The sequence below is a fragment of the Oryctolagus cuniculus genome, chromosome 2, assembly GCF_964237555.1.
Source record: "Oryctolagus cuniculus chromosome 2, mOryCun1.1, whole genome shotgun sequence".
NCBI lineage: Eukaryota > Metazoa > Chordata > Mammalia > Lagomorpha > Leporidae > Oryctolagus > Oryctolagus cuniculus.
In genome coordinates this window covers 134,124,535-134,152,095 of record NC_091433.1, presented here as the reverse complement: position 1 = coordinate 134,152,095, position 27,561 = coordinate 134,124,535, and the positions used below count along the sequence as shown (strand labels likewise).

The 27,561-nt window shown below is 41.1% G+C and overlaps 1 protein-coding gene across 1 annotated transcript in view; it reads left to right on the top strand.

Moving 5' to 3' along the window:
• The window catches only part of APLF (aprataxin and PNKP like factor), a 133,113-nt gene that overhangs the window by 23,246 nt on the left and 82,306 nt on the right, over positions 1-27,561 (top strand). The window contains 3 exon segments of the mRNA XM_002709665.5: positions 20,337-20,509; positions 25,421-25,568; positions 26,560-26,692. Of these exon segments, the coding sequence (XP_002709711.2) occupies positions 20,337-20,509; positions 25,421-25,568; positions 26,560-26,692 (454 nt within the window).

Genomic DNA, 27,561 nt, shown 5'->3' with positions numbered 1-27,561 from the left:
TCATAGAAAGAATTTGGGAGGATTCCCTCTTTTTCGATTGTTCTGAATAGTTTGAGAAGAAATGGAATTAGTTCTTCTTTAAATGTCTGGTAGAATTCAGCAGTGAATCCATCTGGTCCTGGGCTTTTCTTTGTTGGGAGGGCCTTTATTACTGTTTCAATTTCTGTTTCAGTTATGGGTCTATTTAGGTTTTCTATGTCTTCATGGTTCAATTTAGGTAGGTTGCATGTGTCCAGGAATCTATCCATTTCTGACAGATTTTCCTGTTTGCTGGCATACAAGTCCTTATAGTAATTTCTGATGATTCTTTTCATTTCTGTGGTGTCTGTTTTTACATTTCCTTTTTCATCTCTGATTTTATTGATTTGGGTCTTTTCTCTTCTTTTTTTAGTTAGTTGGGCCAATGGGGTGTCAATTTTGTTTATTTTTTCAAAAAACCAGCTCTTCTTTTGGCTGATTTTTAATAATGTTTTTTTTTTTGGATTCAATCCTGTTGAATTCTTCTCTGATTTTAATTATTTCTCTTCTCCTACTAGATTTGGTTCTGGTTTGCTGCAGTTTTTCTAGGTCCTTGAGATGCGCTGAAAGCTCATTTATTTGGTACCTTTCCAATTTCTTGATATAGGCACCTATTGCTATAAACTTGCCTCTCAATACTGCTTTTGCCGTATCCCATAAGTTTTGATATGTTGTGTTGTTATCCTCATTTACTTCAAAAAAGTTTTTGATTTCTCTTTTGATTTCTTGAATGACACAGTGTTCATTCAGGAGCATGTTGTTCAGTCTCCATGTGTTTGCATACTTTCTAGGGTTTCCTGAGTTGCTAATTTCCAGCTTCCTTCTGCTGTGGTCTGAGAAGCTGCATGATACGATTCTAATTCTTTTAAATTTGCTGAGACTTGCTTTATGACCTAGTATGTGATCAATCCCAGAGAAGGTTCCATGCACTGCTGAGAAGAATGTAAAGTCTTTAGATATAGGATTGAAAGTTCTGTAGATATCTGTTAAATCCATTTGGGCAGTAGTGTCAATTAAATCTGCTGTGTACTTGTTGATCTTCTGTCCGGATTATCTGTCTATTTCTGAGAGTGGAGTATTGAAGTCCCCCAGTACTATTGTATTGGAATCTAAGTCTCCCTTTAAGTCCCTTAACATATCTTTTAAATAGACCGGTGCCCTGTAATTAGGTGCATATACATTTATAATAGTTACATCTTCCTGTTGAATTGAACCCTTAATCACTATATAGTGCCCCTCTTTGTCTCTCTTAACAGTTTTTGTATTAAAGTTTATTTTGTCTGATATTAATATGACTACACCTGCTTTTTTTTTGGTTTCTGTTGGCATGGAATATCTTTTTCCAACCTTTCACTTTCAGTCTGCATGCTTCTTTGTTAGAGAGATGTGTTTCTTGTAGGCAACAAATAGTTGTGTTTTGTTCCTTGAGCCAATCAGCCAATCGATTTCTTTTAACTGAAGAGTTAAGTCCATGAACGTTTAATGTGACTATTGATACATAGTGACTTTGCCCTGCCATTTCCTGGAGATATTTTCTAGTATATGCTTTGAGCTTCCCATGCTCTTTTACTGGTAGGTGTTCTTCCTTTACCTTCTTTCATATTGATGGCCGTGTTTCTGTGTTTCTAAGTGTAGCACATCTTTAAGTATCTTTTGCAGGGCCAGAGGAGTGGTGACAAAGTCTTTCAATTTCTGTTTGCTATGAAAGGTCTTTATTTCACCTTCATTCACAAATGAGAGCTAGCAGGATATAATATTCTGGGGTGGCAGTTTTTTTTCTCTTAGTACTTGGGCTATATCTCACCATTCCCTCCTAGCCTGTAGTGTTTCTGATGAGAAGTCTGCTGTGAGTATGATTGGAGATCCTCTGAGAGTAATCTGAGGTTTCTCTCTTGCACATTTTAGGATCTTTTCTTTATGTTTTACTGTGGTGAGTTTAATTACAATGTGTTGTGGTGAGGATCTCTTTTGGTCATGTTTATTGGGGGTTCTATGAGCTTCCTGTACTAGGATGTCTCTGTCCTTCTCCAAACCCAGAAAGTTCTCTGCTAGTATCTCACTAAAAAGGCCTTCTAATCCTCTCTCTCTCTCTCCATGCCTTCAGGAACTCCTAGAACTCGAATGTTGGTTTTTTTTAATAGTATCCTGTAGATTCCCAACAATATTTTTTAGATTTCTAATTTCCTCTTCTTTTCTTTGGTTTGACTGTATGTTTTCCTGTTCTCTGTCTTCTAAGTCTGATATTCTCTCTTCTGCTTCACTCATTCTGTTTTTAAGGCTCTCTAATGTGTTTGTCATTTGATCTATTGAGCTCTTCATTTCATTTTGATTTCTCTTCACTTTCACACTTTCCTGTTCTACTAGTTTCTGTGTTTCATTTTGATTCTTCCTGAAAATTTCATTTTCATGAGAGAGATTTTCAATCCTGTCCAATAAGGATTTCTGTAGTTCAAGGATTTGCTTTTGAAAACTTCTAAATGTTCTTATCATAAATTTTTTGAAATCCATATCTTGCATTTCTTCTACCTCATCATCTTCATAATCTTGGCTTGGGGTGTTTTGTTTATTTGGAGGCGTCATAGTGTCATTGTTGATCTTGTTCCCTTGATTTTTGTGTTTGTTGCTTGGCATAGTTAATTCTTCTTCCCTCACTGTGAGTTTTTTTTTTTTTTATACTATGTCTATGTTAAGTGGACTGCCTGCTGTTGGAGGAGCCTTGGAGGCTTGAGATGGGTGTGGCCTGAGAGCTCTGCTTGGTTCTTCCAGGTTACGGGTGTGCAAAGGTGACACCCTCAGGTTATGCGTGGTAAATCTCTCTTTTAATTTCTTTATTTATTTATTTTATTTTTTATTCAGGAGGTAAGTAATACTGCACAGCTGAGCAGAATTGATGCTATTTAGCTTCCTATCTCTGGCTTCTACCCAAAGAGTCTGTGCGGGCTCAGTTTCTCCTGGGGACTCCCACTGGGTTGCCTAGGCTACTGAATTGTAGCCTTAGCTCTCCCCTTTTATTATGTATATCCCAAGTGGGGCTTGCTCTTTGTCTCTTGCTTGCCTTTGCAAGGTTGGCGGAGAGAGAAACTTGTCTGTACCAGTACCCCCCCCCCCCACCTTTTTTTTTTTTTCCTTCTCTCCTGTAGTCAGTCTGGTGAACTTTCCCGCTTCAAAGCCCGCTTCCCTCTAAATTCTGTCCCCCGTTTCCCTGCCAGTGACTCCGGTTACTGAGCTCACCTCCCCTTCCAGAGCTGATGTGTGGACTCAGAGCCCTGGGCGTCCCTCCTCTCCCCGCTGGTGTCTGTGTCGCATCCACTCCCCTTCCCGCACTGGCGCGCATTCCCTGCGGCTCCCGCAGCTCGGCTTCCATGCGGTGGGCGACCCTGCTCTCCCAGTAGGTCCTCCGAGTCACAGCCACCAGACCCGGAAGAGTTTCCTCTGCAATTTTTTCCTGATCCTTTTTCTGAGGCTGCCGTAACTCCACTTTTATTAAACTAAATTTTCCCGGACTATCGGTGCGCGCCCTCACTATTCTGCCATCTTGGCTCTCCCCCAAATGTTTTGTTATGATGATCTCTTATGTGTACTCTATACCTTGACATATGTTTAAGTGATTAAAATGTTTTTCTGCTTTTCTTCAATTTGTAAATCCAACCCTACCATCAAGTGAAAAAACTAGTTTTTATTTTGATAATGATAGTTGAGTGTAGGACAATGACTGTTCTTTGGATGAAATTCTCTCTTTTTCTTCTTTAAAAAATGTTCTAGCTTTCCAGCAGTTCTTGGAAATACTATATAAGGAGATGATGTTAGCTCACAAGGAAATGATGTTCCTAGCTTTTTTATGTGTCATTTAAATTTAATCTACAATCTGATATCAGCAGGGAGAAAATGCTTTATAAAGGCAAACTGATGATGTTCTTTGTAAATGACTATATCACCAGTTGTTACTTCTGTCCTTAGGGTGAATGCATAGTTGTCAAAGATTTTTTTCATTTAAAAAAAATCTTACTCATTTTTAGTTTTAGATGATTGAGGCATTAGTGTTATAACTACATATAAACTGTTTTGATATTGAGCCTCAAAATAAGTCTTTGGGTAATTATGTTTTTTTTTTTTCTGTTTGTACAACACTTCTGAGTTGTGTTGTTTTTCTGTCCCATGAAATTATAAGCTTACTTGTAAAATATCTGCAAAAATCTATATTAGCCTGTTCTCAAATCATTTTGATTAAAAAAGTACTTTCTAATTAAAAAAAAAACACTGAAAATAAAGGAGCCATTTTGGGGAGTACACATCAATCTTTCTTTCATATTTAGTGATATATCCAAGAGAAGGCTGTAGAAAACTGGTTTGTGTTTTAGTTCCATTTCTTAAGGGATCCTTTGTAGCAGATCTTATGTTATAGCATGATCTATTTAAGTTTGCATTTGTCATCCCATTGATATGTTAAAAGGCACATACCAGCACAGAGTCTCTCATAAAGGCAATTTCTATCTTTTATTCACTTTGTTTTGTGTTTTTCAGTATTTTGTCTCCTTTCATCTGCTTTTAGAATTAAAGGTAAACTTCCATCTTTTTGGTCTCAAGATGAGTTTGAATATTCTGAAAAATCTCTAAATCCAGTTGATTCTGGTTTTGGGAGGGGTTGGAAAGATTTTAATTGTTTTCAAAATATCAGTCTCCTTTTTCATAATTAAATACTTTTAGACATGCATACATTCCTATACACAAACATTTTTTTAAAGGTCAGTTGGTATGTATTTTGTAAGGCAATTATTAATCTTGAGCATATTTACAAATGTACCGATATGGCTCCAAGATGGCAGAATATGGAGGGAGCTCACTGATAGTCCAGGAAGAGATAGTTTAATAAAAGATGAGATACTCGGCCAGCGCCGCAGCTCAATAGGCTAATCCTCCACCTTGCGGCGCTGGCACACGAGGTTCTAGTCCTGGTCGGGGCACCAGATTCTGTCCCCATTGCCCCTCTTCCAGGCCAGCTCTCTGATGTGGCCCGGGAGTGCAGTGGAGGATGGCCCAAGTACTTGGGCCCTGCACCCCATGGGAGACCAGGAGAAGCACCTGGCTCCTGGCTTTGGATCAGCGCGGTGCGTCGGCTGCAGCACACCGGCTGCGGTGGCCCTTGGAGGGTGAACCAACAGCATTAGGAAGACCTTTCTCTCTGTCTCTCTCTCTCACTGTCCATTCTGCCTGTAAAAAAAAATATAAAAAAATTAAAAAAATAAAAAAAAAAGATGAGACTTCCGGAATTAGAGGGACATGTTGGATCTATGTGGAGGGCACTGGCACCCACGGCTCAGGAGCCCAGCTGCCGAGAAAGTCTCCACTCCAGTGCTGGAAAGCAAGGTGAGATGAAACCACAGTAGCCCGAGACACTGGTGGGAGAGTGGCAGGAAGAGCCTAGAAGGAACAAGGCTTGAAGCCCCGTGGGGGAAAGTACACCAGGTTAACTAGAGGAGAGAAAAAAAAAGGGACCAGTATGGATACAGTTCTTTCTCCACTCACCTTACAAAGGCAAGTGAGACTATAGAGCAGGCACCATTTTGGACATATGTAATAGCTGCACAAGCTTGGGGCTGCGCCCACCCTCAACCAAGCAGAAAAACCTGACTTTGGTGGGGAGAATTAACAGGAGACTAAGACCTAGTGAATGTGTGGAGCTTATGAACTGGGACTGTGGGGAAAAAAAAAACAACTGAGGGTGTGTGGGAGAACTCACGGTGTGGTTAGTGAGTAGTCTTGGGAGATGCCACAAATTCGGGTGGCCTTGGCTACCCAGTGAGAGACATGGCAGGAGAATCTGAGCTTACACTGAGGACTGAACAGATCCTTTGTGTGGTCCTTGGGACAGAGCAGAGAAATATTATACCCACTGGGGCTAGTGCTCAGGCACTGATTGCCATCAAAGAGAAGAGCTCAGCTGAGTGGAATTACTTCCCTTCTGAATTAAAAAAAAAAGAGAGAGAGAAGATTTACCACACCAAACCTGGGTGTGTCACCTTTGGCACACCCTTAACACTGAATAACTGAACAGAGCTCTCTGGCCACCACAAGCCTCTAGAGATTCACCAAAAGCAGATAGTCCACTTAATCTAGAGTCAGGGTATAACGAGAAAAGCCACCACAGCAAAAAAAAAAAAAAAAAAAAAAAAAAAAAAGAAGAAGAAGAAGAAGAAGAAGAAACCAAAGAATATCTGAATATCTTCATAATGCCAAACAACAAATGCAGAAACCAAGCAAACAAGAACAAGGAAGACATCATGACACTTCCAAATGAACATGACACTCCAATACAAGATTATGAAGACGATGAGATAGAAGAAATGCAAGATACGGATTTCAAAAAATTTATGATAAGAACATTTAGAAGTTATCAAAAACAAATGCATGAACTACAGAAATCCATACAGGACAGGACAGAAGCTCTCTCATGAAAATGAAACCTTAAGGAGGAATCAAAATGAAATGAGGGATTTAGTAGAACATGAAATTGAGATATTGAAGAGAAACCAAAATGAAATGAAGAATTCGGTAGAACAAATGAAAAACACATTTGAGAGCCTTAAAAACAGAATCAGTGAGGCAGAAGAGAGAATATCAGACTTAGAAGACAGAGCACTGGAAAGTATATAGTCAAACCAAAGAAAAGAAGAGGAAATTAGAAATCTAAAAAATATTGTTGAAAATCTACAGAATACTATTAAAAAAAAAAACATTCAGATTCTAGGATTTCCTGAAGACATGGAGAGAGAGAAAGGATTAGAAGGCCTTTTAATGAGATACTAGCAGAAAACTTCCCGGGTTTGGAGAAGGAAAGAGACATGCAAGTACAAGAAGCACATAGACTCCCCAATAAACATGACCAAAAGAGATCCTTACCACAACACATTGCAATCAAATTCACCACAGTGAAACATAAAGATTCTAAAATGTGCAAGAGAGAAACCTCAGATTACTCTAAGAAGATCTCCAATTAGACTCACAGCAAACTTCTCATCAGAAATCCTACAAGCTAGGAGGGAATGGTGAGATATAGCCCAAGTACTAAGAGAAAAAAACTGCCAGCCCAGAATATTATATCCTGCTAAGCTCTCATTTGTGAATGAAGGTGAAATAAAGACCTTTCATAGCAAACAGAAATTGAAAGACTTTGCCACCACTCCTCTGGCCCTGCAAAAGATACTTAAAGATGTGCTACACTTAGAAACACAGAAACACGGCCATCAATATGAAAGAAGGTAAAGGAAGAAAATCTCCCAGTAAAAGATCATAGGAAGTTCAAAGCGTATATTAGAAATATCTTTGGAAAAATGGCAGGGCAAAGTCACTACTTATCAATAGTCATATTGAATGTAAATGGCCTTGGAGCCGGAGCTGTGGCTCACTTGGTTAATCCTCCACCTGCAGTGCCAGCATCCCATATGGGTGCTGGATTCTAGTCCCAGTTGCTCCTCTTCCAGTCCAGCTTTCTGCTGTGGCCCAGGAAGGCAGTGGAGGATGACCCAAGTGCTTGGGCCCTTGCACCCCATGGGAGACCAGGAGGAAGCACCTGGCTCCTGGCTTCAGATTGGCGCAGTGCGCCAGCCTTAGTAGCCATTGGGGGGTGAACCAACAGAAGGAAGACCTTTCTCTCTGTCTCTCTTCTCACTGTCTAACTCTGCCTGTCCAAAAAAAAAAAAAAAAAGAGAGAGAGAGAAAGAAGAATGTAAATGGCCTCAACTTTCCAGTTAAAAGACTGGCTGAATGGATTAAATACAAAACCCATCTATTTGCTGCCTACAAGAAACACATCTTTCCAACAAAGAAGCATGCAGACTGAAAGTGAAAGGTTGGAAAAAGGTATTCCATGCCAACAGAAACCAAAAAAGAGCTGGCATAGCCATCTTAATATCATTCAAAATAAACTTTAACACAAAAACTGTTGAGAGACAAAGAGGGGCACTATATAATGATTAAGGGATCAATTCAACAGGAAGATGTAACTATTATAAATGTATATGCAGCTAAATACAGGGCACCGGTCTATTTAAAAGATCTATTAAGGAACTTAAAGGGAGACTTAGACTCCAATACAAAATATTGGGGGACTTCAATATTCCACTATTCCACTTTCAGAAATAGATCAACCAGACAGAAGATCAACAAGGAAACAGCAGATTTAATCGACACTATAGACCAAATGGATCTAACAGATATCTACAGAATTTTTCATCCTACACTTAAAGAATACAGATTCTTCTCAGCAGTACATGGAACCTACTCTAGGATTGACCACATACTAGGCCATAAAGCAAGTCTCAGCAAATTCAGAAGAATCAAAATCATATCATGCATCTTCTTACACCACCATGGAATGAAGCTGGAAATTAGCAACTCAGGAATCCCTTGAACATATGAAAACACATGGAGGCTGGTGCAGCTGCTCAATAGGCTAATCCTACACCTGCGGCGCTGGCACACCAGGTTCTAGTCCTGGTCAGAGTGCCGGATTCTGTCCCAGTTGCTCCTCTTCCTGCCCAGCTCTCTGCTGTGGCCTGGGAGTGCAGTGGAGGATGGCCCATGTTCTTGGGCCCTGCACCCGCATGGGAGACCAGGAGAAGCACCTGGCTTCTGGCTTTGGATCAGCGTGGTGCGCCGGCCACAGCGTGCTGGCCGCAGGGGCCACTGTGGGGTGAACCAACAGAAAAAGGAAGACCTTTCTCTCTCTGTCTCCTCTCTCTCTCACTTTCCACTCTGTCAAAAAAAAAAAAAAAAACACAAACATGGAGACTGATGAACATGCTCCTGAATGAACAGTGCATCATAGAAGAAATCAAAAGAGAAATCAAAAACTTTCTTGAAGTAAATGAGGATAACAACACAACATATCAAAACTTAGGGGATACAGCAAAAGCAGTGTTAAGAGGAAAGTTTATAGCAATAGGGCCTACATCAAGAAATTGGAAAGGCACCAAATAAATGAGCTATCAATGCATCTCAAGGATCTAGAAAAACTGCAGCAAACCAGACCAAAAACTAGAAGGAGAAGAGAAACAATTAAAATTAGAGAAGAAATCAACAGAATTGAATTCAGAAAAAATTACAAAAGATCCACAAAATGAAGTGCTGGTTTTTTGAAAAAATAAGCAAAATTGACACACCATTGTCCCAACTAACTAAAAAAGGAAAAGAAACGACCCAAATCAATAAAATCAGAGATGAAAAAGGGAATGTAACAACAGACACCACAGAAATAAAAAGAGTCATCAGAAATTACTACAAAGAGTTGTATGCCAGTATGACTGGCGCTGTGGCTCACTTGGCTAATCCTCTGCCTGCAGCACCAGCACCCCGGGTTCTAGTCCCGGTTGGGGCACCAGGTACCAGTCCCAGTCGATCTTCTTCCAGTCTAGCTCTCTGCTGTGGCCTGGGAGGGCAGTGGAGGATGACCCAAGTGCTTGGGTCTCTGCACCCACATGGGAGACTGGGAGGAAGCACCCTACTCCTGGCTTCGGATCGGTGCAGCAGCAGCTGTGGCGGCCATTATAGGAGTGAACCAACAGGAGGAAGACCTCTCTCTCTGTCTTCTCTCTCACTGTCTATATATATCTCTGTCTCTCTCACTGTCTAACTCTGCCTGGCAAAAAAAAAAAAAGTTGTATGCCAGCAAACAGGGAAATCTATCAGAAATGGATAGATTCCTGGACACATACAACCTACCTAAATTGAGCCATGAAGACATAGAAAACCTAAACAGACCCATAACTGAAACAGAAATTGAAACAGTAATAAAGGCCCTCCCAACAAAGAAGAGCCCAGGACCAGATGGATTCACTGTTGAATTCTACCAGAAATTTAAAGAAGAACTAACTCCAATTCTTCTCAAACTATTCAGAACAATCGAAGAAGAGGGAATCCTCCCAAATTCTTTCTATGAAGCCAGCATCACCTTAATTCCTAAACCTGAAAAAGATGCAGCACTGAAAGAAAATTACAGACCAATTTCCCTGATGAACATAGACGCAAAAATCCTCAATAAAATTCTGGCTATAGAATGCAACAACATATCAGAAAGGTCATCCACCTAGACCAAGTGGGATTTATCCCTGGTATGCAGGGATGGTTCAACATTCGCAAATCAATCAATGTGATACACCACATTAACAAACTGCAGAAGAAAAACCATATGATTAGCTCAATAGATGCAGAGAAAGCATTTGATAAAATACAACACCCTTTCATGATGAAAACTCTAAGAAATTAGGTATAGAAGGAACATTTCTCAGTACAATCAAAGCAATTTATGAAAAACCCACGGCCAGCATCCTATTGAATGGGGAAAAGTTGGAAGCATTTCCACTGAGATCTGGTACCAGACAGGGATGTCCACTCTCACCACTGCTATTCAATATAGTTATGGAGGTTCTAGCCAGAGCTATTAGGCAAGAAAAAGAAATTAAAGGGATATAAATTGGGAAGGAAGAAGTCAAACTATCCCTCTTTGCAGATGATATGATTCTTTATTTATGGGATCTAAAGAACTCTGCTAAGAGACTATTGGAACTTTATTTAGGGGATCTAAAGAACTGTACAAAGAGACTATTGGAACTCATAGAAGAGTTTGGCAAAGTAGCAGGATATAAAATCAATGCACAAAAATCAACAGCCTTTGTATGCACAGGAAATTCCTCAGCTGAGAAAGACCTGCTAAAATCAATCCCATTCACAATAGCTACAAAAACAATCAAATACCTTGGAATAAACTTAACCAAGGATGTAAAAGATCTCTATGATGAGAATTACAAAATCTTAAGGAAATAGAAGAGGATACAAAAAGTAAAAAATCTTCCATGCTCATGGATTGGAAGAATCAACATCATCAAAATGTCCATTCTCCCAAAAGCAATTTACAGATTAAATGTGATACCAATCAAAATACCAAAGACATTCTTCTCAGATTTAGAAAAAATGATGCTGAAATTGATATGGAGGCACAGGAGACCTTGAATAGCTAAAGCAATCTTGTACAACAAAAACAAAGCCGGAGGCATTACAATACCAGATTTCAGGACATACTACAGGGCAGTTGTAATCAAAACAGCATGGTACTGGTACAGAAACAGATGGATAGACCAATGGAACAGAATTGAAACACCAGAAATCAACCCAAACATCTACAGCCAACTTATATTTGATCAAGGATCTAAAACCAATTCCTGGAGCAAGGATAGTCTATTCAACAAATGGTGCTGGGAAAACTGGATTTCCATGTGCAGAAACATGAAGCAAGACCCCTACCTTACACCTTACACAAAAATCCACTCAACATGGATTAAAGACCTAAATCTACAACCTGACACCATCAAGTTATTAGAGAACATTGGAGAAACCCTGCAAGATATTGGCACAGGCAAAGACTTCTTGGAAAAGACCCAGGAGGCACAGGCAGTCAAAGCCAAAATTAACTATTGGGATTGCATCAAATTGAGAAGTTTCTGTACTGCAAAAGAAATAGTCAGGAGAGTGAAGAGACAACCGACAGAATGGGAAAAAATATTTGCAAACTATGCAACTGATACAGGATTAATAACCAGAATCTACAAAGAAATCAAGAAACTCCACAACAATAAAATAAACAACCCACTTAAGAGATGGACCAAAGACCTCAACAGACATTTTTCAAAAGAGGAAACCTGAATGGCCAACAGACACATGAAAAAATGTTCAGGATCACTAGCCATCAGGGAAATGCAAATCAAAACCACAATGAGATTTGACCTCACCCTGGTTAGAATAGTTCACATTCAGAAATCTACCAACAACAGATGCTGGCGAGGATGTGGGGAAAAAGGGACACTAACCCACTGTTGGTGGGAATGCAGACTGGTAAAGCCCCTATGGAAGTCAGTTTGGAGATTCCTTAGAAACCTGAGTATAAACCTACCATAAAACCCAGCCCTCCCACTCCTTGGAATTTACCCAAAGGAAATTAAAATGGCAAATAAAAGAGTTGTCTGGACCTCAATGTTTATTGCAGCTCAATTCACAATAGCTAAAACATGGAATCAACCTAAATACCCATTAACAGAAGACTGGATAAAGAAATTATGGGATACGTACTCTATAAAATACTATACAGCAGTGAAAAACAAAGAAATCAGGTCATTTGCAACAAAATGGAGGAATCTGGAACACACCATGCTGTGTGAAATAAGCCAGTCCCAAAGGGACAAATATCATATGTTCTCCCTGATCTGTGACAAATAACTGAGCACCTAAAAGGAAACCTGTTGAAGTGAAAGGGACGCTATGAAAAACAATGGCTTGATCAGCCCTTGTCTTGAATGTCAAGGAACAACTTATTCTTTTATTCCTTTTTTTTGTTTTACTTAATACCATTGGTTGAACTCTTTAATTAACACCCAATTATTCTTAGGTGTTTAAATTTAACTGAAAAGTGATCCCTGTTAAATTTAAGAGTGGAAATAAGAGAGGGAAGAGATGTACAGTTCGGCACATGCTCAATTGGACTTACTCCTAATGGTAGAGTTAGAAATGTGCCAGGGGATTCCAATTCAATCCCATCAAGGTGACATGTACCAATGCCATCTCACTAGTTAAAGTGATCAATTTCAGGTCACAATAGACCATAATGATAGGTCTAAGAGTCAAAGGGATCACATAAACAAGACTAGTGTCTGCTAATACTAACTGATAGAATTAAAAAGGAGAGAACAATCCAACATGGGAGGCGGGATACATAGCAGGTTCATAGAATGGCAGATGTCCTAGACAGCACTATGAGTTCGCCAACTCCGATCTTATTTAGACAAGGCCATAGTCAAAGTGGAAGTTCTCTCCTCCCTTCAGAGAAAGGTACCTCCTTCTTTGATGGCCCGTTCTTTCCACTGGGATCTCAGTCACAGAGATCTTTCATTTAGTTGTGTGTGTGTGTGTGTTGCCACAGTGTCTTGGCTTTTCATGCCTAAAATACTCTCATGGGCTCTTTAGCCAGATCCGAATGCCTTAAGGGCTGATTCTGAGGCCTAGTGCTGTCTAGGACATCTGCCATTCGGATCTGGCTAAAGAGCCCATGAGAGTATTTTAGGCATGAAAAGCCAAGACACTGTGGCAACACACACACACACACAACTAAATGAAAGATCTCTGTGACTGAGATCCCAGTGGAAAGAACGGGCCATCAAAGAAGGAGGTACCTTTCTCTGAAGGGAGGAGAGAACTTCCACTTTGACTATGGCCTTGTCTAAATAAGATCGGAGTTGGCGAACTCAAGAGGCTTCCATAGCCTTGGCAGTTCATGACAAGAGCCTCGGGTGATTACTGACGTCATAAATAAGAGTGTCAATTGTTAAATCAACAATAGGAGTCACTGTGCACTTACTCCCCATGTAGGATCTCTGTCCTTGATGTGTTGTACTATGTGAGTTAACTGTATAACTAGCTCTCAAACAGTACTTTATACTTTGTGTTTCTGTATGGGTGCAAACTGTTCAAATTTTTACTTAGTATATACTAAATTGATCTTCTGTATATAAAGATAATTGAAAATGAATCTTGATGAAGAGTTGGATGGGAGAGGGAGTGGGAGATGGGATGGTTGCAGGTGAGAGGATGGTTATGGGGGGAAAAACCGCTATAATCCAAAAGTTGTACTTTGGAAATTTATATTTATTAAATAAAAGTTTAAAAAACCAAATGTGCCGACATAACATATTTAAAATATTTTGTTATTTTTCAAGTTTTGTTTTATATGTCATTGTCATTTCTTTCATTCTCAATTTTTGTGTGTGTTTGTCTTCTACTTCTTTGCTTATTCATGTTGTCAGATTTTTGTCTACTTTAAAACTTTATAAACTACCTTTTGGACTTCACATACATGTGACATTTTTGTTGGAATGTGTATGAGTTTAGTTTGACATAGTTTTTTTTTTAAGCAGTGAAAAATATGTATTTAGGTTTAAGTTAAAGGATCAAATGTTAGACTTTCTTTGAATGTCATTTTTTTGTTCTCAGTTCTGGGATCTTATGTATGAACACTTGTAGGAAAAATTTTCATGAACCACACACATAAAGATTTACTATCTTTGTGACTGGATTTACTGTCAATATTTAACCACCTATGATTTAAAATGAAATGTTTTCAGTTGAGGAGAAATTACTCAAACTGAATATTTCTTCATCTTTGCAATGACTTTCTAAAGAACATTTCCTTTTCTTAAGGATTTTACATTTTCCACTCTTAAGAATTTTGTTTCTTTGTAAGCTTAGGATTGTTAATACTTAATGTTTAGAGACTCAACTGAAGGTTTAGAGTACTATATTAGTCTAAAGTCAGAAGCAAACCTCATTTAATGAATATTCAAAGTTCAGGCAGAAACTATGTATTGATTTGTTTTGACTCTATCTCTTCCATCAGCCCAACATTCCCAGCTTTGATGACCATGGCATACCTAAGGGAAGGGATGAGGACTAACTCTTAGATGAGGAGTAACAGGGAACTATCCCAAGTCCAGAGATGTGCACAAGCTCAGGACCTGCTGATATGTCATGAACTTTTTGCACTTAGAAGCTCCACCTGTATAAGTCAGAGGACCACAGAGATAAATTAGGAGTGGCTGTTAACACAGTGAAAGGTTTCTAAATATTAAGTTTAAATTATAGCTTGACTTTTATGAAATGTAGCAGGATTCTCTAGCAGAGAGGTGAGACACTGAGGCTTTCAGCAGAAGCAGCTTTTATTCTTGTAGATGCTTGCCTCAGTGGATTCACTTCCAAAGGCTGAGCCCTGACCATGGCAGGGCATCGTCTTATATACCCTTTAACAAACACTTTTACTTGCCCTTTATATACATGGTTGCATACAACCTGATTGGAAACTCCAGAGCTGTAGGATTGGTTACAGAATGCGCATACAAATACTGATTAGGCCATGCTGATTTTTTTTTCTCAGAAGGTCTCTCTCACCCCATGTTCCTGGAAGCCCCTCACCACATTTTCCTTTAAGCCAGTGCATCCTGATAGCTTTTACTTTCTCTTGCTTCTATCCCAAGAGGGACCTTCTGCAGGGTCAAAGAACATCATCTTGGCCCAGGGACTTATATTCCCATAACTTCATTACGTGAGTGGCTTTCTTTCAACCATGTCCTCCATTAGGCTGGAGATGAATCTTATGACCAGGGCAACAGGCAAGGTAGAATCAGGCAAGCCCCTAGTATCAAAACCACACACTTAGGAGGGTCGTGAATCCCCCAAAGGTTGAAAACTACTCCTCAGATAAATCTCCAGGGTTCCAGGCTTTCCAGGTCTGGGCCATTTTCTTCCATGTCTGGACGTGGGCCACTTTTTGGTTTTTTTTTTTGATCTGTGATTTTCTCAGTTACTTTTTCTTCATCCAATGTAGTCAGTTTTACCTTTTCTTTAGACCCACAAGGGCCTTTGTAAATCCCTTTTATCTTTTGCCCAGAATCCTCTGCCATGTATTGGGGTTACTTACTACATTAACTTGTTGAGAATACAAAGATCTTATTTTCTCTTATTTTACATTACATGTCAGATAAAGCTGAGTTAAGGTTGTCCAAAAAAACTCACCAAGCTGATTACATTATATAGAGTACTACACAAAATTTAAATTTGGAGCAAAATCCATCTCTGTTTTAAAAAATCTCATGGAGAAATTAAAGTTTTTTTATGTGAACAGCACTGTCAGCCACCTCTTCCTGATTCATCAGTCCTAGCCAGATCGGCCCATCTACATCTCTAGGTGAAGTCTGATCCCCTTTTTAGCAGCAGCTGTTGTGTGGAGTTGTCTTTTAGAATGAATGCAGCTCCTTCCACACCTCCAGAACTGAAGAACTCTGAGTCTCCCACATCACATAGACCCAGAGTTCCAGGGAGCAATCAGATCTTGTAAGAAATAGCAAAGCATCTCAAAATTCAGAAATAACAACCAAAGCCCAGGAACAAATGTGACTGCTGCAAAATCTTACAATGGAGGCCTTAATTCCTGTAGGTGAGAGCTATTTGCAAATAAAAAGTTACTTTCCCCAAAGAAAAACACAATAATCAAAAAGTCATAGGCCGGCGCCGCGACTCACTAGGCTAATCCTCTGCCTTGCGGCGCTGGCACACCGGGTTCTAGTCCCGGTCGGGGCACCGGATTCTGTCCCGGTTGCCCCTCTTCCAGTCCATCTCTCTGCTGTGGCCAGGGAGCGCAGTGGAGGATGGTCCAAGTCCTTGGGCCCTTCACCCCATGGGAGACCAGGATAAGTACCTGGCTCCTGCCATCGGATCAGCACGGTGCGCCGGCCGCAGTGGCCATTGGAGGGTGAACCAACGGCAAAGGAAGACCTTCCTCTCTGTCTCTCTCTCTCACTGTCCACTCTGCCTGTCAAAAAAAAAAAAAAAAGATGAAGAAAGAGAAAAAATTAAAAAAAAAAAGTCATATTGAGGTCATTAACCACTGATTGTGGTGTACGTGAGGACAGAAAGTAGACAGAAAAAAAAAGAGAAAAGACTCCCTGATTTTAGTTTTTCTAGGACTTCCCCCAAGCTTCATCACTTGAGCACAATCTGTTGGCTGTAAAACTAGATCACAAATGGGAGAAATCCAGCATCACCAGGACATACACATCAAACAGTACTCCCATACACACTCACACAGGACACCACCATGGCTTTCAAGCTTGTGGCAAGGATCGGGGCCACGATTATAACTATAGACAGTGGCAGAGAATGACAATATATTACAGTAAGAGGTATCAACAATCTAGAATAAGCTACTTATCTTGTAGGTTGCAGGGCTGTTGGTTCCTCAAGCTTTAACCATGCATAGATTGGTCAGCTTCCAGAAGGCCATTGTCCTTGGGAGTCTCTCAAGGGATGGCCTGGTTATTCCAGGTGGTCAGCTTACATGGTGCAACTGGATTGGGGATGCACTCTGGGTCTTGAGAGGCCAGTCTCACCCTGCTATATTGGATCAAGGGCACCACCTTGGCAACCTTAACTGCGGTAGGGGTGGTCAAAACAGCTGTGAACAGACTTCTTCAAAGAGGTTTTAGGGGCTGAACATTTTTTTTACCCACATAGCATCTCCTGGTGTTTTACAGTTAGGGTGATGACCAGTCTGGCTTCTTTAAGTTGATGCGGGGTAAGGTAGGGACCTGCAGTCAAGACAGGGTTCAAGCAGAAGATGGCCTCTTGAGGGGGCTGCACTGCCAGTTTGCAGAAGCTGTTTCAAGGTTTCATATGCATGGCCATCTACAATTTCATTGTTGTACATCTGGAGGAAACATATCTAACAAGCAGATTAAATACACAGGGTCCAAAGCAAAAGGACAGAACCATTATTCAGAGACCTGGGAAAGGCACTATCCAAACCAGGAGGAAGTTTTGCCATTGAACTCTGTCTACATGTGGGGTACTGGAAGAGACATAGAGGAAGTTGTGAAGATCCTTGAGTAGATACCCTGTTGGCTTCTATTACCTGGCCAGTCTGGGAGAAGAGCTGGTTTGAATAGAGGTTAGGATGGAATAGGTGGCATTTCTAAAGGGAAATTTATAGTCCTGCCTATGATGTTATTGACCCTAGGTAGTCCCCTCACTAGCAGTGGTTACCTTGGAGATGGGTCAAAGTGAAGGCCTTTTCAACTTAGGGAGGGCCAACAGGGTCTGTAGCTCTGACCTGAGAGTCCTTCATTCCCAGGGCAGTTCTGTTTCCAGTGGCCTAGCTCTTGGCAGAGCTGACAGGACTCTTTAGAGTTTGGCTTCTATCATGACTGTTGTTTGCCCCAAACCTTGTCTTTCCACATCGAAAAATGATGCCATTTGGAGGTGGACTGGCCTTGTTGGGTCTCCTTGATGGAAGATCATGTGTAAAGCTGTTATTAATTGACCTGCCACCCATTCCTACATTGCTCCTGATTCTTGGCTTGCTCTTCTTTTCCTGGGTCTTTGTTGAAGTAGACCACAGCCAAAGGGGTATTCAGTCCCATTCCTAATCTTCAGTGGCCCGAGCTAGAAATCTGTAGTCACAGGCATGTTTGACAGTTTTTCCCAGTGACATAAGACAATGCCCATGAGAAGAGCTATGTCTTCTAGGCAAGATCATGCACTCAAGGGGGGTAGATTTATTCTGTTGGCCATCTATATCTTCCTTCTAAAAGGTGACAATCACACATGAAGAGAGAAAGAGAAAGGGTGAGAAATCACTTTGTAGCCTGTCTCGTTCAGTCACCATTCACTCACACTCAGAGAATGTCTCCAGCCTACCACCCACTGCCTTAGAATTGTGGTTTCACTTGAGAGAACCTTCTCACCTTGGTACTCCTTCTGTCTTATGAGCTATTTGGGCAATTCTGGGATGTGATCAGGCTCCCCTTCTGCCTCTTTGGAGGCAGGCAATCAAACCTAATGAACCTCAGGCTCCTACCAGTTCTGACAGGCAGTGCTCCCTTGGCTGTTTCCTGTACCACACCAGGTTTCTTTGTGCTCCCCAGGTCATTGCCCTGACATACTGGGAGGGCTAGCCTCCTATGGATCAACCTTTCTGCTAGGCCAGGTGTAGTCACCTCTCCTGGTGTCCCCAGGCTTGTACCCCAGCGACAAAGGAGGTGGAAACACCATCTCTGAATCCCAGACATTAGCTCCCAGAAATGTAGTGGGATTCTCCAGCAAAGTGTCAAGACACTGAGGCTTTCAGCAGGAAGCAGCTTTCAATCTTGGGGGCACTTAGTTCAGTAGATTCACATCCAAAGACAGCCCGGGACATAGCAGGGCATTGTCTTAAACATCCTTTAACAACTTTACTTCCTCTTTGCTTATATGGTTGCATGCATTCTGATTGGATACTCCAGAGTTACAGGATTGGTTACAGAATTGCTACAGGCCATGCTATCCACCCCTGCTCTCCACAAAGTCCTTTTATTACAATGTTCTCAGAAGGCCCCTCACCACGTTTCCTTTTAGCCAGTCCCCCCTTAGAGCTTTTACTTTCTCTTCCCTCTATTCTGAGAGGGGCCTCTGCCACAAAATCCAACACCCATGACTCTTTAGGAATATGCTGTTGCATAAATTACACTGCATCCCCATTCATATGCAGTCTTATATATGATTTTTTTAAATGACTCAAACCAATTTTTAAAAGCCTATTAAATTTGTATTATCTCTGACCTTTATCTCCAAGTTTTATTTTATTGCTTTCTTTCCTTTTTTTAAAAAAATTATTTATTTATTTGTAGAGTTTCAGAGAGGCAAAGGCAGAGAGAGGAGAGAGAGGAGAGAGAGAAGAGAGAGAAGAAAGGAGAGGAGAGGAGAGGAGAGGAGAGGAGGGAGAGAGAGGGAGAGGTTTTCTATCTACTGGTTCACTCCCCAAATGGCTGCAACAGCCAGAGCTGGGCCTATCTGAAGCCAGGAGCCAGGAGCTTCTTCTGGGTCTCCAGCGTGGGTGCAGGGGCCCAAGCACTTGTGCCATCTTCCACAGGCACATGAGTAGGGAGCTGGATCGGAAGTGGAGCAGCCAGTACTGGAATCGGCATCCATTTGGGATGCTGGCACCACAGGCAGCAGCTTTACCCACCATGCCACAGTGCTGGCCCCTTTACTGCTTTCTTACAACACAGATTTAAATGATAGAAACGTTTGTAATAACAGATAAACATAGCAAAGAATTATGACCAGGTCTTCATGAAGTTAAACTAGATAGATTATTATTATTATTATTATTATTATTGACAGGCAGAGTGGACAGTGAGAGAGAGAGACAGAGAGAAAGGTCTTCCTTTGCCATTGGTTCACCCTCCAATGGCTGCCAAGACCAGCACACCACGCCAGCGTACCGCACTGATCCGAAGCCAGGAGCCAGGTGCTTCTCCTGGTCTCCCATGGGGTACAGGGTCCAAGCACTTGGGCCATCCTCCACTGCATTCCTGGGCCACAGCAGAGAGCTGGCCTGGAAGAGGGGCAACCGGGACAGAACCCGGCGCCCCGACTGGGACTAGAACCTGGTGTGCCGGCGCCGCAGGCGGAGGATTAGCCTATTGAGCCGCAGCGCCAGCCAAAACAGGAAATCTTTAACCAGCTAAGTGATAACTTTTTTTTTGCCTTATGGAGAAATGGAAAGTATATTAGGGCTTTACTTTTTATGTATAAATAATAATTATGGTACTTATGGGTGCCAGGTTTATTAAACTTTTAAGTTTATACATAAATTATTTTGATACAAAAGTTCTGAATGAATTCATATTTAGTTGAATTTTGTCATAATATGGATTTATACCATCACTGTATTCTTTTTTCTTTGTTAGATACACACAAATCCATGTTTTTATCAGTCTTCTAAGAGGAGCCAGCTCTTACCAATGAAGACAAATCTGTGGCGCTGGTTGAATCCTGGAGATACTTTTTCTCTGTTAGTTGACAAATATATTTTCCGTGTTTTTTCTACACGCTCTGAAACAGAAATGGAATGTACCTTGAGGTAAGATTGCCTGATGAAATGAGAGTAAGTAATCAGTCATCACAAATGCTTCAGTAGAAACCATTCCTAGATTAAATTGTATTGGACATGTAGTTGTTCTGTGATTTGTGTGTTTTTGTGTATCTGTGTTTCTAGAGGACATTTGACTTTGGAAACATTATGCCTCAGTAGTGATTGCCCATCCACATGTGATATCTTTTACATTGTATTCAGAATATGTTTGCCATCTAACAGAAACCAAGGTACCTAACTTGAAAATGACTATATTTTCATCATATTTTAGCTTTATAAGTTTCATTAAAGTATTAACCTCTGACTTAGACTATATTTTAAGTTTTCTTTCTTATATGAAATAACAGGAAATACAGAATAGAGAAACTGAGGAAATTAGGAAATAGAATAAGCATTTTAACATTTATTACAAAGTTAAAATTCATACATTACTTTTTTGAGCCAGTCAGTAGAAGATTACTTGGCATTGTGCTAGCTTTAAAAAGATAGCAAGTATAAACTGGACCTGTAAAAGCAGTTGGGCAAAATTCTCTGATGGTAATGGTATTAATCAGAAATAAGTACCAATACAATATCTATGAAGATCTTCAAGTATTTTGAAATTAAACAACATATTTATAAGTAACCCTATATGTCAGTTATTCCCAAAGTAAATAGAAAGGAAGAAAAGCAAACAAAAAGATTGGAAGTCAATGAAACAGAAAATAAAAAAAAAAGAACATCAGAAAGCATAGTTTGGGTTCTTTGAAAAGATCAATAAAACTGGAAAAACCTTAGTAAAGCTTATTGGGGGAAAAAAAACTATGAGGAAACACAAAATTTGCCACTGTCAGGAATAGAAGGGAAGGATACCATTGCTAATACTATAGACCTTAAAGGAACAATGGAAAAATATTATTGAAGATTTTATGTCAATGAATTTGACAGTTTCAGGGGTGAGGAACCTTTGGTCTGCCAAGGGCCATTTGGAAATTTATTGTGGGGAGCGACCGAGACTACACTAAATTACTGGAACTGCTAAGACTAATTCTATGCATCTGATCTCCCATCATATGGTGCTGAGAGAGAGTAAACAACTTCCACACGGCTGCCTCACCAATTCGACTAACAAGCTGCAGGAGCTGATCCTGCCCCTGATTGGAGGAGAGCAGCATGCTCAGCGCATGGGGAGAGAATGCCAGCAGAGTTGGGATTGGTTGAAAAGGATTATAAAGGAAGAGAGAGACAATATGTAGGGGGAACATCTGAGGAACCCCTGAGAGAGCCGGCTGGTGGTGTGCTGCTCCTCCGCAGAAGCGGGGGAAGTGGCGGGGGTGCCGCCCCTCCGCGGAGGTGGGGTGGGGGGGCGGCAGCTAACCTGGGAAGGGCTGGGGAAAGAGAACAGTGCAGGGTCCGGTGTCGTTCCTCCGCGAGTGGGGGAGCGACAATTTATAAAATTATTCATGGGCCATACACAGTTATCAGCTTAACAATTAGTCTGCTTTAGATTTATTGAATTTCAGTTCCCACCTGCAGGGCCAGACCAGATGATTTTGTGGGCCTAGTACTGCCCACAGGCTAGACGTTCCCCACCTCTGGAATAGGTACAGTTCTTTAAAAACAAACTTCCTGAAACAAATGCAGGAAGAACTAGAAATCTGGAGTTGGGTGTTTTATGTAGCAGTTAAGATGGTGCTTGGGATGCCTGCATTCTTTATTGAAGAGTCTGGGTTTGAGACCTGGGTTCAAGTTCCAACTGTGCTTCTCATTCCAACATCCTATATGAATTGATGACATCAATACCTGGGTTCCTGACACTCATGTTGGAGGCCTGGTTTGAGTTTCCAGCTTATAGTTTTGGACTGACCCTGTCTTGACTGTTGTGGACATTTGGCAAATGAAGCAGCAGGCAGAAAGTCTTTATGTCTGCCTCTGTCTCTTTCTGCCTTCCAAATAAATACACTTAGAAAAGAAGTAGAAATATAATGAATCTTATCTCCATTAAAAAAATTGAGGGGTGAACATTTATCCTAGAGTTAAGACACCAGTTGAGATACCTGCATTCCCATGTTGGAGTGACTAGATTCAATACCTGCCTTGGGCTCCTGATTCCAGCTTCGTGCTAATGCATACTCTGGGAGACAGGGGTAATAGCTCAGGTAATTGGTTCCCTGGCACTCAGATAGGAACCCTGGATTGAGTTCTTAGTTCCTGGATCCAGCCCCAGGCAGGAGCCGTTGTGGGCATTTGTGGAATAAACTAATGGATGGGAGCACTCTCCTCTCTGCCTATGAAATAAATAAATATTTAAAAATTTTGAATTCATAATTTATGAATTCCCTTCAAGGAATTTCAATAGTGAATTCTATTAAACTTTTTTTTTTTTTTTTATCTTTTATTTAATGAATATAAATTTCCAAAGTACGACTCATGGGTTACAATGGCTTCCCCCCCCATACCGTCCCTCCCACCAACAACCCTCCCCTTTCCCACTCCCTCTCCCCTTCCATTCACATCAAGATTCATTTTCGATTATCTTAATATACAGAAGATATTTTCTATTAAACTTTTTTTAAAGATTTATTTATTTACATGAAAGTCAGAGTTACACAGAAAGAGAAGAAGAGGCAGAGAGAGAGAGAGGAGGGAGATCTTCCATCTGCTGGTTCACTCCCCACATGGCTGCAATGGCTGGAGCTGTGCCAGTCCAAAGCTAGGAGCCAGGAGCTTCTTCTGGGTCTCCCACATGGGTCAGGGGATCAAGGACTTGGGCCATCTTCTACTGCTTTCCCAGGCCATAGCAGGGAGCTGGATCAGAAGTGGAGCAGCAGGGACTCGAACCAGCGCCCATGTGGGATGCTGGCACTGTAGGCAGCGGCTTTACTCGCTACACCACAGCACCAGCCCCTCTATTAAACTTTCAAGGAATAAACAATACCAATATTATACTTTTTCCCTCCAAAATAGAAGATGATACACTTCCTAACTTATTTTATAAGTTTCCACAATCATGATACCAAAATCTGACAAGACTTTACATAAAACCAATACTACAGATAAATATTCTTCATAGCAAAATACTTGCAAATCAAATCCAGCATTATATAAAAAGTGTAATACCATATACAATTATCAAGTGGGTCTTGTTCAAGAAATCCAAGGTTGGTTTTTTTACATAAAAAGCAATCACAGAAATTCACTATAAAAACTAAAGAACTATCCTAACCAGCATCTTTTTTTAAAAAATAATATTTATTTTATTTACTTGAAAGAATTAGAGAGAGAGGTACAGACAGAGAGAGGTCTTCCATCCTTTGGTTCACTTCCCAATTGGCTGCAACATTTAGAGCTGAGCCTATCTGAAGCCAGAAGCCAGGAGCCAGGAGCTTCTTCCAGGCCTCTCACGTAGGTGCAGAGGCCCAAGGACTTAGGCCATCTTCCTCTGCCTTCCCAAGCACATTAGCAGGGAGCTGGATTGGAAGTGGAGCAACTGGGACTTGAATTGTTGCCCACTGAGATGTCAGCACTGCAGGCTGGGGCTTTAATCCACTGCGCCACAGCGCTGGTCCCCCTAACCAGTATCTTAACCACTAGGCTAGTCATCTGAAAAGTAGAAACTTTTTTTTAAACCTATTTTTGAAAGAGTTACAGAGAGAGAGAGAGAGAAATCTTCTAGCTGCTGTTTCACTCCACAATGGCCACAACAGCCCAGGATGGGCCAGGCCAAAGCTGGGAGCCAGGAGCTTCATTTGGTCTCCCTGAATGATGGATGACAGGGGCTCAAGTACCTGGGCCAACCTCTGCTGCTTTCCCAGGCGCATTAGTAGGTTGCTGGATCTGAATTGGAGCAGCTGAGACTCAACTTGCACCTATATGGGTTACTACATTGGCAAGTGGTGGCTTTTCCTGCTACACTCCAACATCAGCCCCTAGAAATCTTAATCTTCGTGACAATCTCTATATGGAATAAGTACAGTTATTATCCCTGTGTTAAAGATGAAGAAATGTAAGACACAGAAAGTCTGAGATTTGGCCAAGGTCATATAGCTAATATATGGTGGCAGTAGGTTCCAAATCCAAGCCAGCTGTTTCCACAGCTGGTACTTTTTCTGACTATCCCAGGCTGGATAAGAGTGCTTACTTTGGCTGACGCCGCGGCTCAATAGGCTAATCCTCCACCTGCGGTGCCAGCACACCAGGTTCTAGTCCCAGTCAGGGCGCCGGGTTCTGTCCCGGTTGCCCCTCTTCCAGGCCAGCTCTCTGCTATGGCCCGGGAGTGCAGTGGAGGATGGCCCAAGTGCTTAGGCCCTGCACCCTATGGGAGACCAGGAAGAAGCACCTGGCTCCTGACTTCAGATCAGCACGGTGCGCCGGCCGCAGCGCACTGGCCGCAGCGGCCATTGGAGGGTGAACCAACGGCAAAGGAAGACCTTTCTCTCTGTCTCTCTCTCTCACTGTCCACTCTGCCTGTCAAAAAAAAAAAAAAAAAAAAAAAAAAGAGTGCTCACTTTAGCACTCATTTTAGTTGTGAAAACAGTTGAAAAATGGTTAAATAAATGTGGTGTAGCTCTGTAATAGTGTGCAAGAGAATGAAGTAGAGAGAGCTCCAGGTTAAAATGTTGATAAATCTCCATGGTGTATTGAGAAACCAAAAAGTTAGAAATATATAAAGCATATACCTTTTCTATCAGGTAATAAATGCATACATACATGTAATAAAAGCGTACAATGTGTCTGGGACTAAAAATCATCTAATTCAAGTTGGTATTTACCTTTAGAGAAAGAATAAGAGAGAACAGAAAAAAAGCTGGGCATGGAGGGAGCTTTGCTTTTATTTGCAGTGAAATGGTGGCCAACCATGATACAATAATGAAGTTTAAATTTAAGTGATTAAAAATAAATTTCTCTTTTATTTTATAGAAACAGTCAAATGCTTGAAGAAGATAATACACCAAATGAAATACCAAAATCTCCCATGATTAATTTGCCTGATAAGACACCTAGTACCTCACAACTGGAAAAAAGCGCAGAAAATATCAAGGGCCAGACCACTTCCACAGCAAGTGCGGTGAGAAATCTAAGATCTCCTCCATTTGTTTTTGTTTTGTTTGTTTGTTTGTTTTTTGACAGGCAGAGTTAGACAGTGAGAGAGACAGAGAGAAAGGTCTTTCTTCCATTGGTTCACTCCCCAAATGGCCGCTATGGCTGGTGCTGCGCCGGCCTGAAGCCAGGAGCCAGGAGCTTCCTCCTGGTCTCCCATGCAGTTGCAGGGCCCAAGCACTTGGGCCATCCTCCACTGCCTTCCCGGGCCACAGCAGAGAGCTGGACTGGAAGAGGAGCAACCGGAAACAGAACCCGCACCCCAACCAGGACTAGAACCGGGGAACCAGCGCCTCAGGTAGAGGATTAGCCTAGTGAGCTGCAGCGCCGGTCTCCTGCATTTGTAATATGGCCTTCAAGTTATTTCCAGGAGAGAAAAGAACTACAAATAGGCATATCCTAACAGTAGTGCCAGTAGTGCTAGTATTGATCTCATTTTGCTGCCTTTTTTTTTTTTTTTTAAAGATTTATTTATTTATTTGAAAGTCAGAGTTACACAGAGTGAGAGGCAGAGTCTTCCCTCTGCTGGTTCACTCCCCAGATGGCCTCAACAGCCGGAGCTGTGCTGATCCGAAGCCAGGAGCCAGGAGCTTCTTCTGGGTCTCCCACGCGGGTGCAGGGGCCAAGGACTTTAGCCAGCTTTTACTGCTTTCCCCGCCCATTGCAGAGAGCTGGATTGGAAGTGGAGCAGCCGGGACTTGAACTGGTGCCCAAATGGGATGTGGCACTCCAGGTGGTGGCCACTGCTGTTTTCTTTAAGCTGTAGAGAATATCCCACTGGCATAGCACTGCAATTAATAGAGATCATTAATTTCCTTGTTTAAGAAATTTGACTAACTCATCTATGCATTGAGATGCAGATGAATATTTTCATGGTAATTTTCTGTAAAAATGAATACCACCAAGTCACTAAGGATGCACGATTATTTTTAGGAAGTAACCTACAGGTGCCTTTTTAGTCTTTTGTAGGTGACTGTAGAGATGTCAGTAATCAACAGCCAAACCTTACACAGAGGAAAAGAATCCTTCCAGCTTGGATGTTAGCAGAAGATTTAAGTGATCAAAACCTTTCATCACCTGGAATCAGTGGAGGTAGGTTTTGTGTCTGTCATTGCTACTTGCAAGAAAGCATTACACAGAATTTGAAAATTGTTCAGAACAAATCCTCATGGAGTAGTGGTTGTGTAAGTGTCTAGCTTAGCCTAAAACATTTTTTGATGTGTAAGTGAAGTCTAATTTAAAACATAAGTTATCTTCTGCCATCTGTCAAATACCATCTGGCTCATTTCTTTCCTGAATTTAACAAGTGCTGTTATCTTGTGCCCTAAACTTAGGATACTAATACAGATTTTCAAATGAATCTGTTGGTGTGAAGTCTAAGATAAAAGGCCACACAATAAGAGTGTTTAAAACCAATTTAATTAAATAAAAAAAAGAATGGACACACAATATTTTGTGCTGGGGGATTCAAAGAGCATGTGATATTTGTCTTGGCACAGATCACTGTCTGGTAGATATCACAGTGTTTTATATCATCTTGCTGGATATTGCCACTGTTTCTCAAGATTTTTAAAAAGTCTACTAATTATCTTATTTAGACAATATTTTGTTTATTGAGAGGTATTAGAGGCTAGTTTAATTAATGGAATTTGTTAGGTATGTCAGGGTGGCTCTGCAAGTCCAGGTAAGGAAAATGTAATCAGATCAGATGGGAGACTGGTGATCATAGAGTTGCTCCCTTTCTTTCTCTGGGAATGTGACCTCATTTCTTTGCTTCTTCCTCTTCACTGCAAAAGCTCTTAGTTTCTGTTTACTGATGACTTTGCACATGGCTTTGCCTTGCCTAACTTCATTGGCTAACTCTCCTTAAGCAGTCACAGCTCAGCACTCTCAGTTTTAAATTTCAGATGGGCCCATGTGTCCTAAGGGAGTGTTATCAGGAAGAAAATGTTAGGCATCTT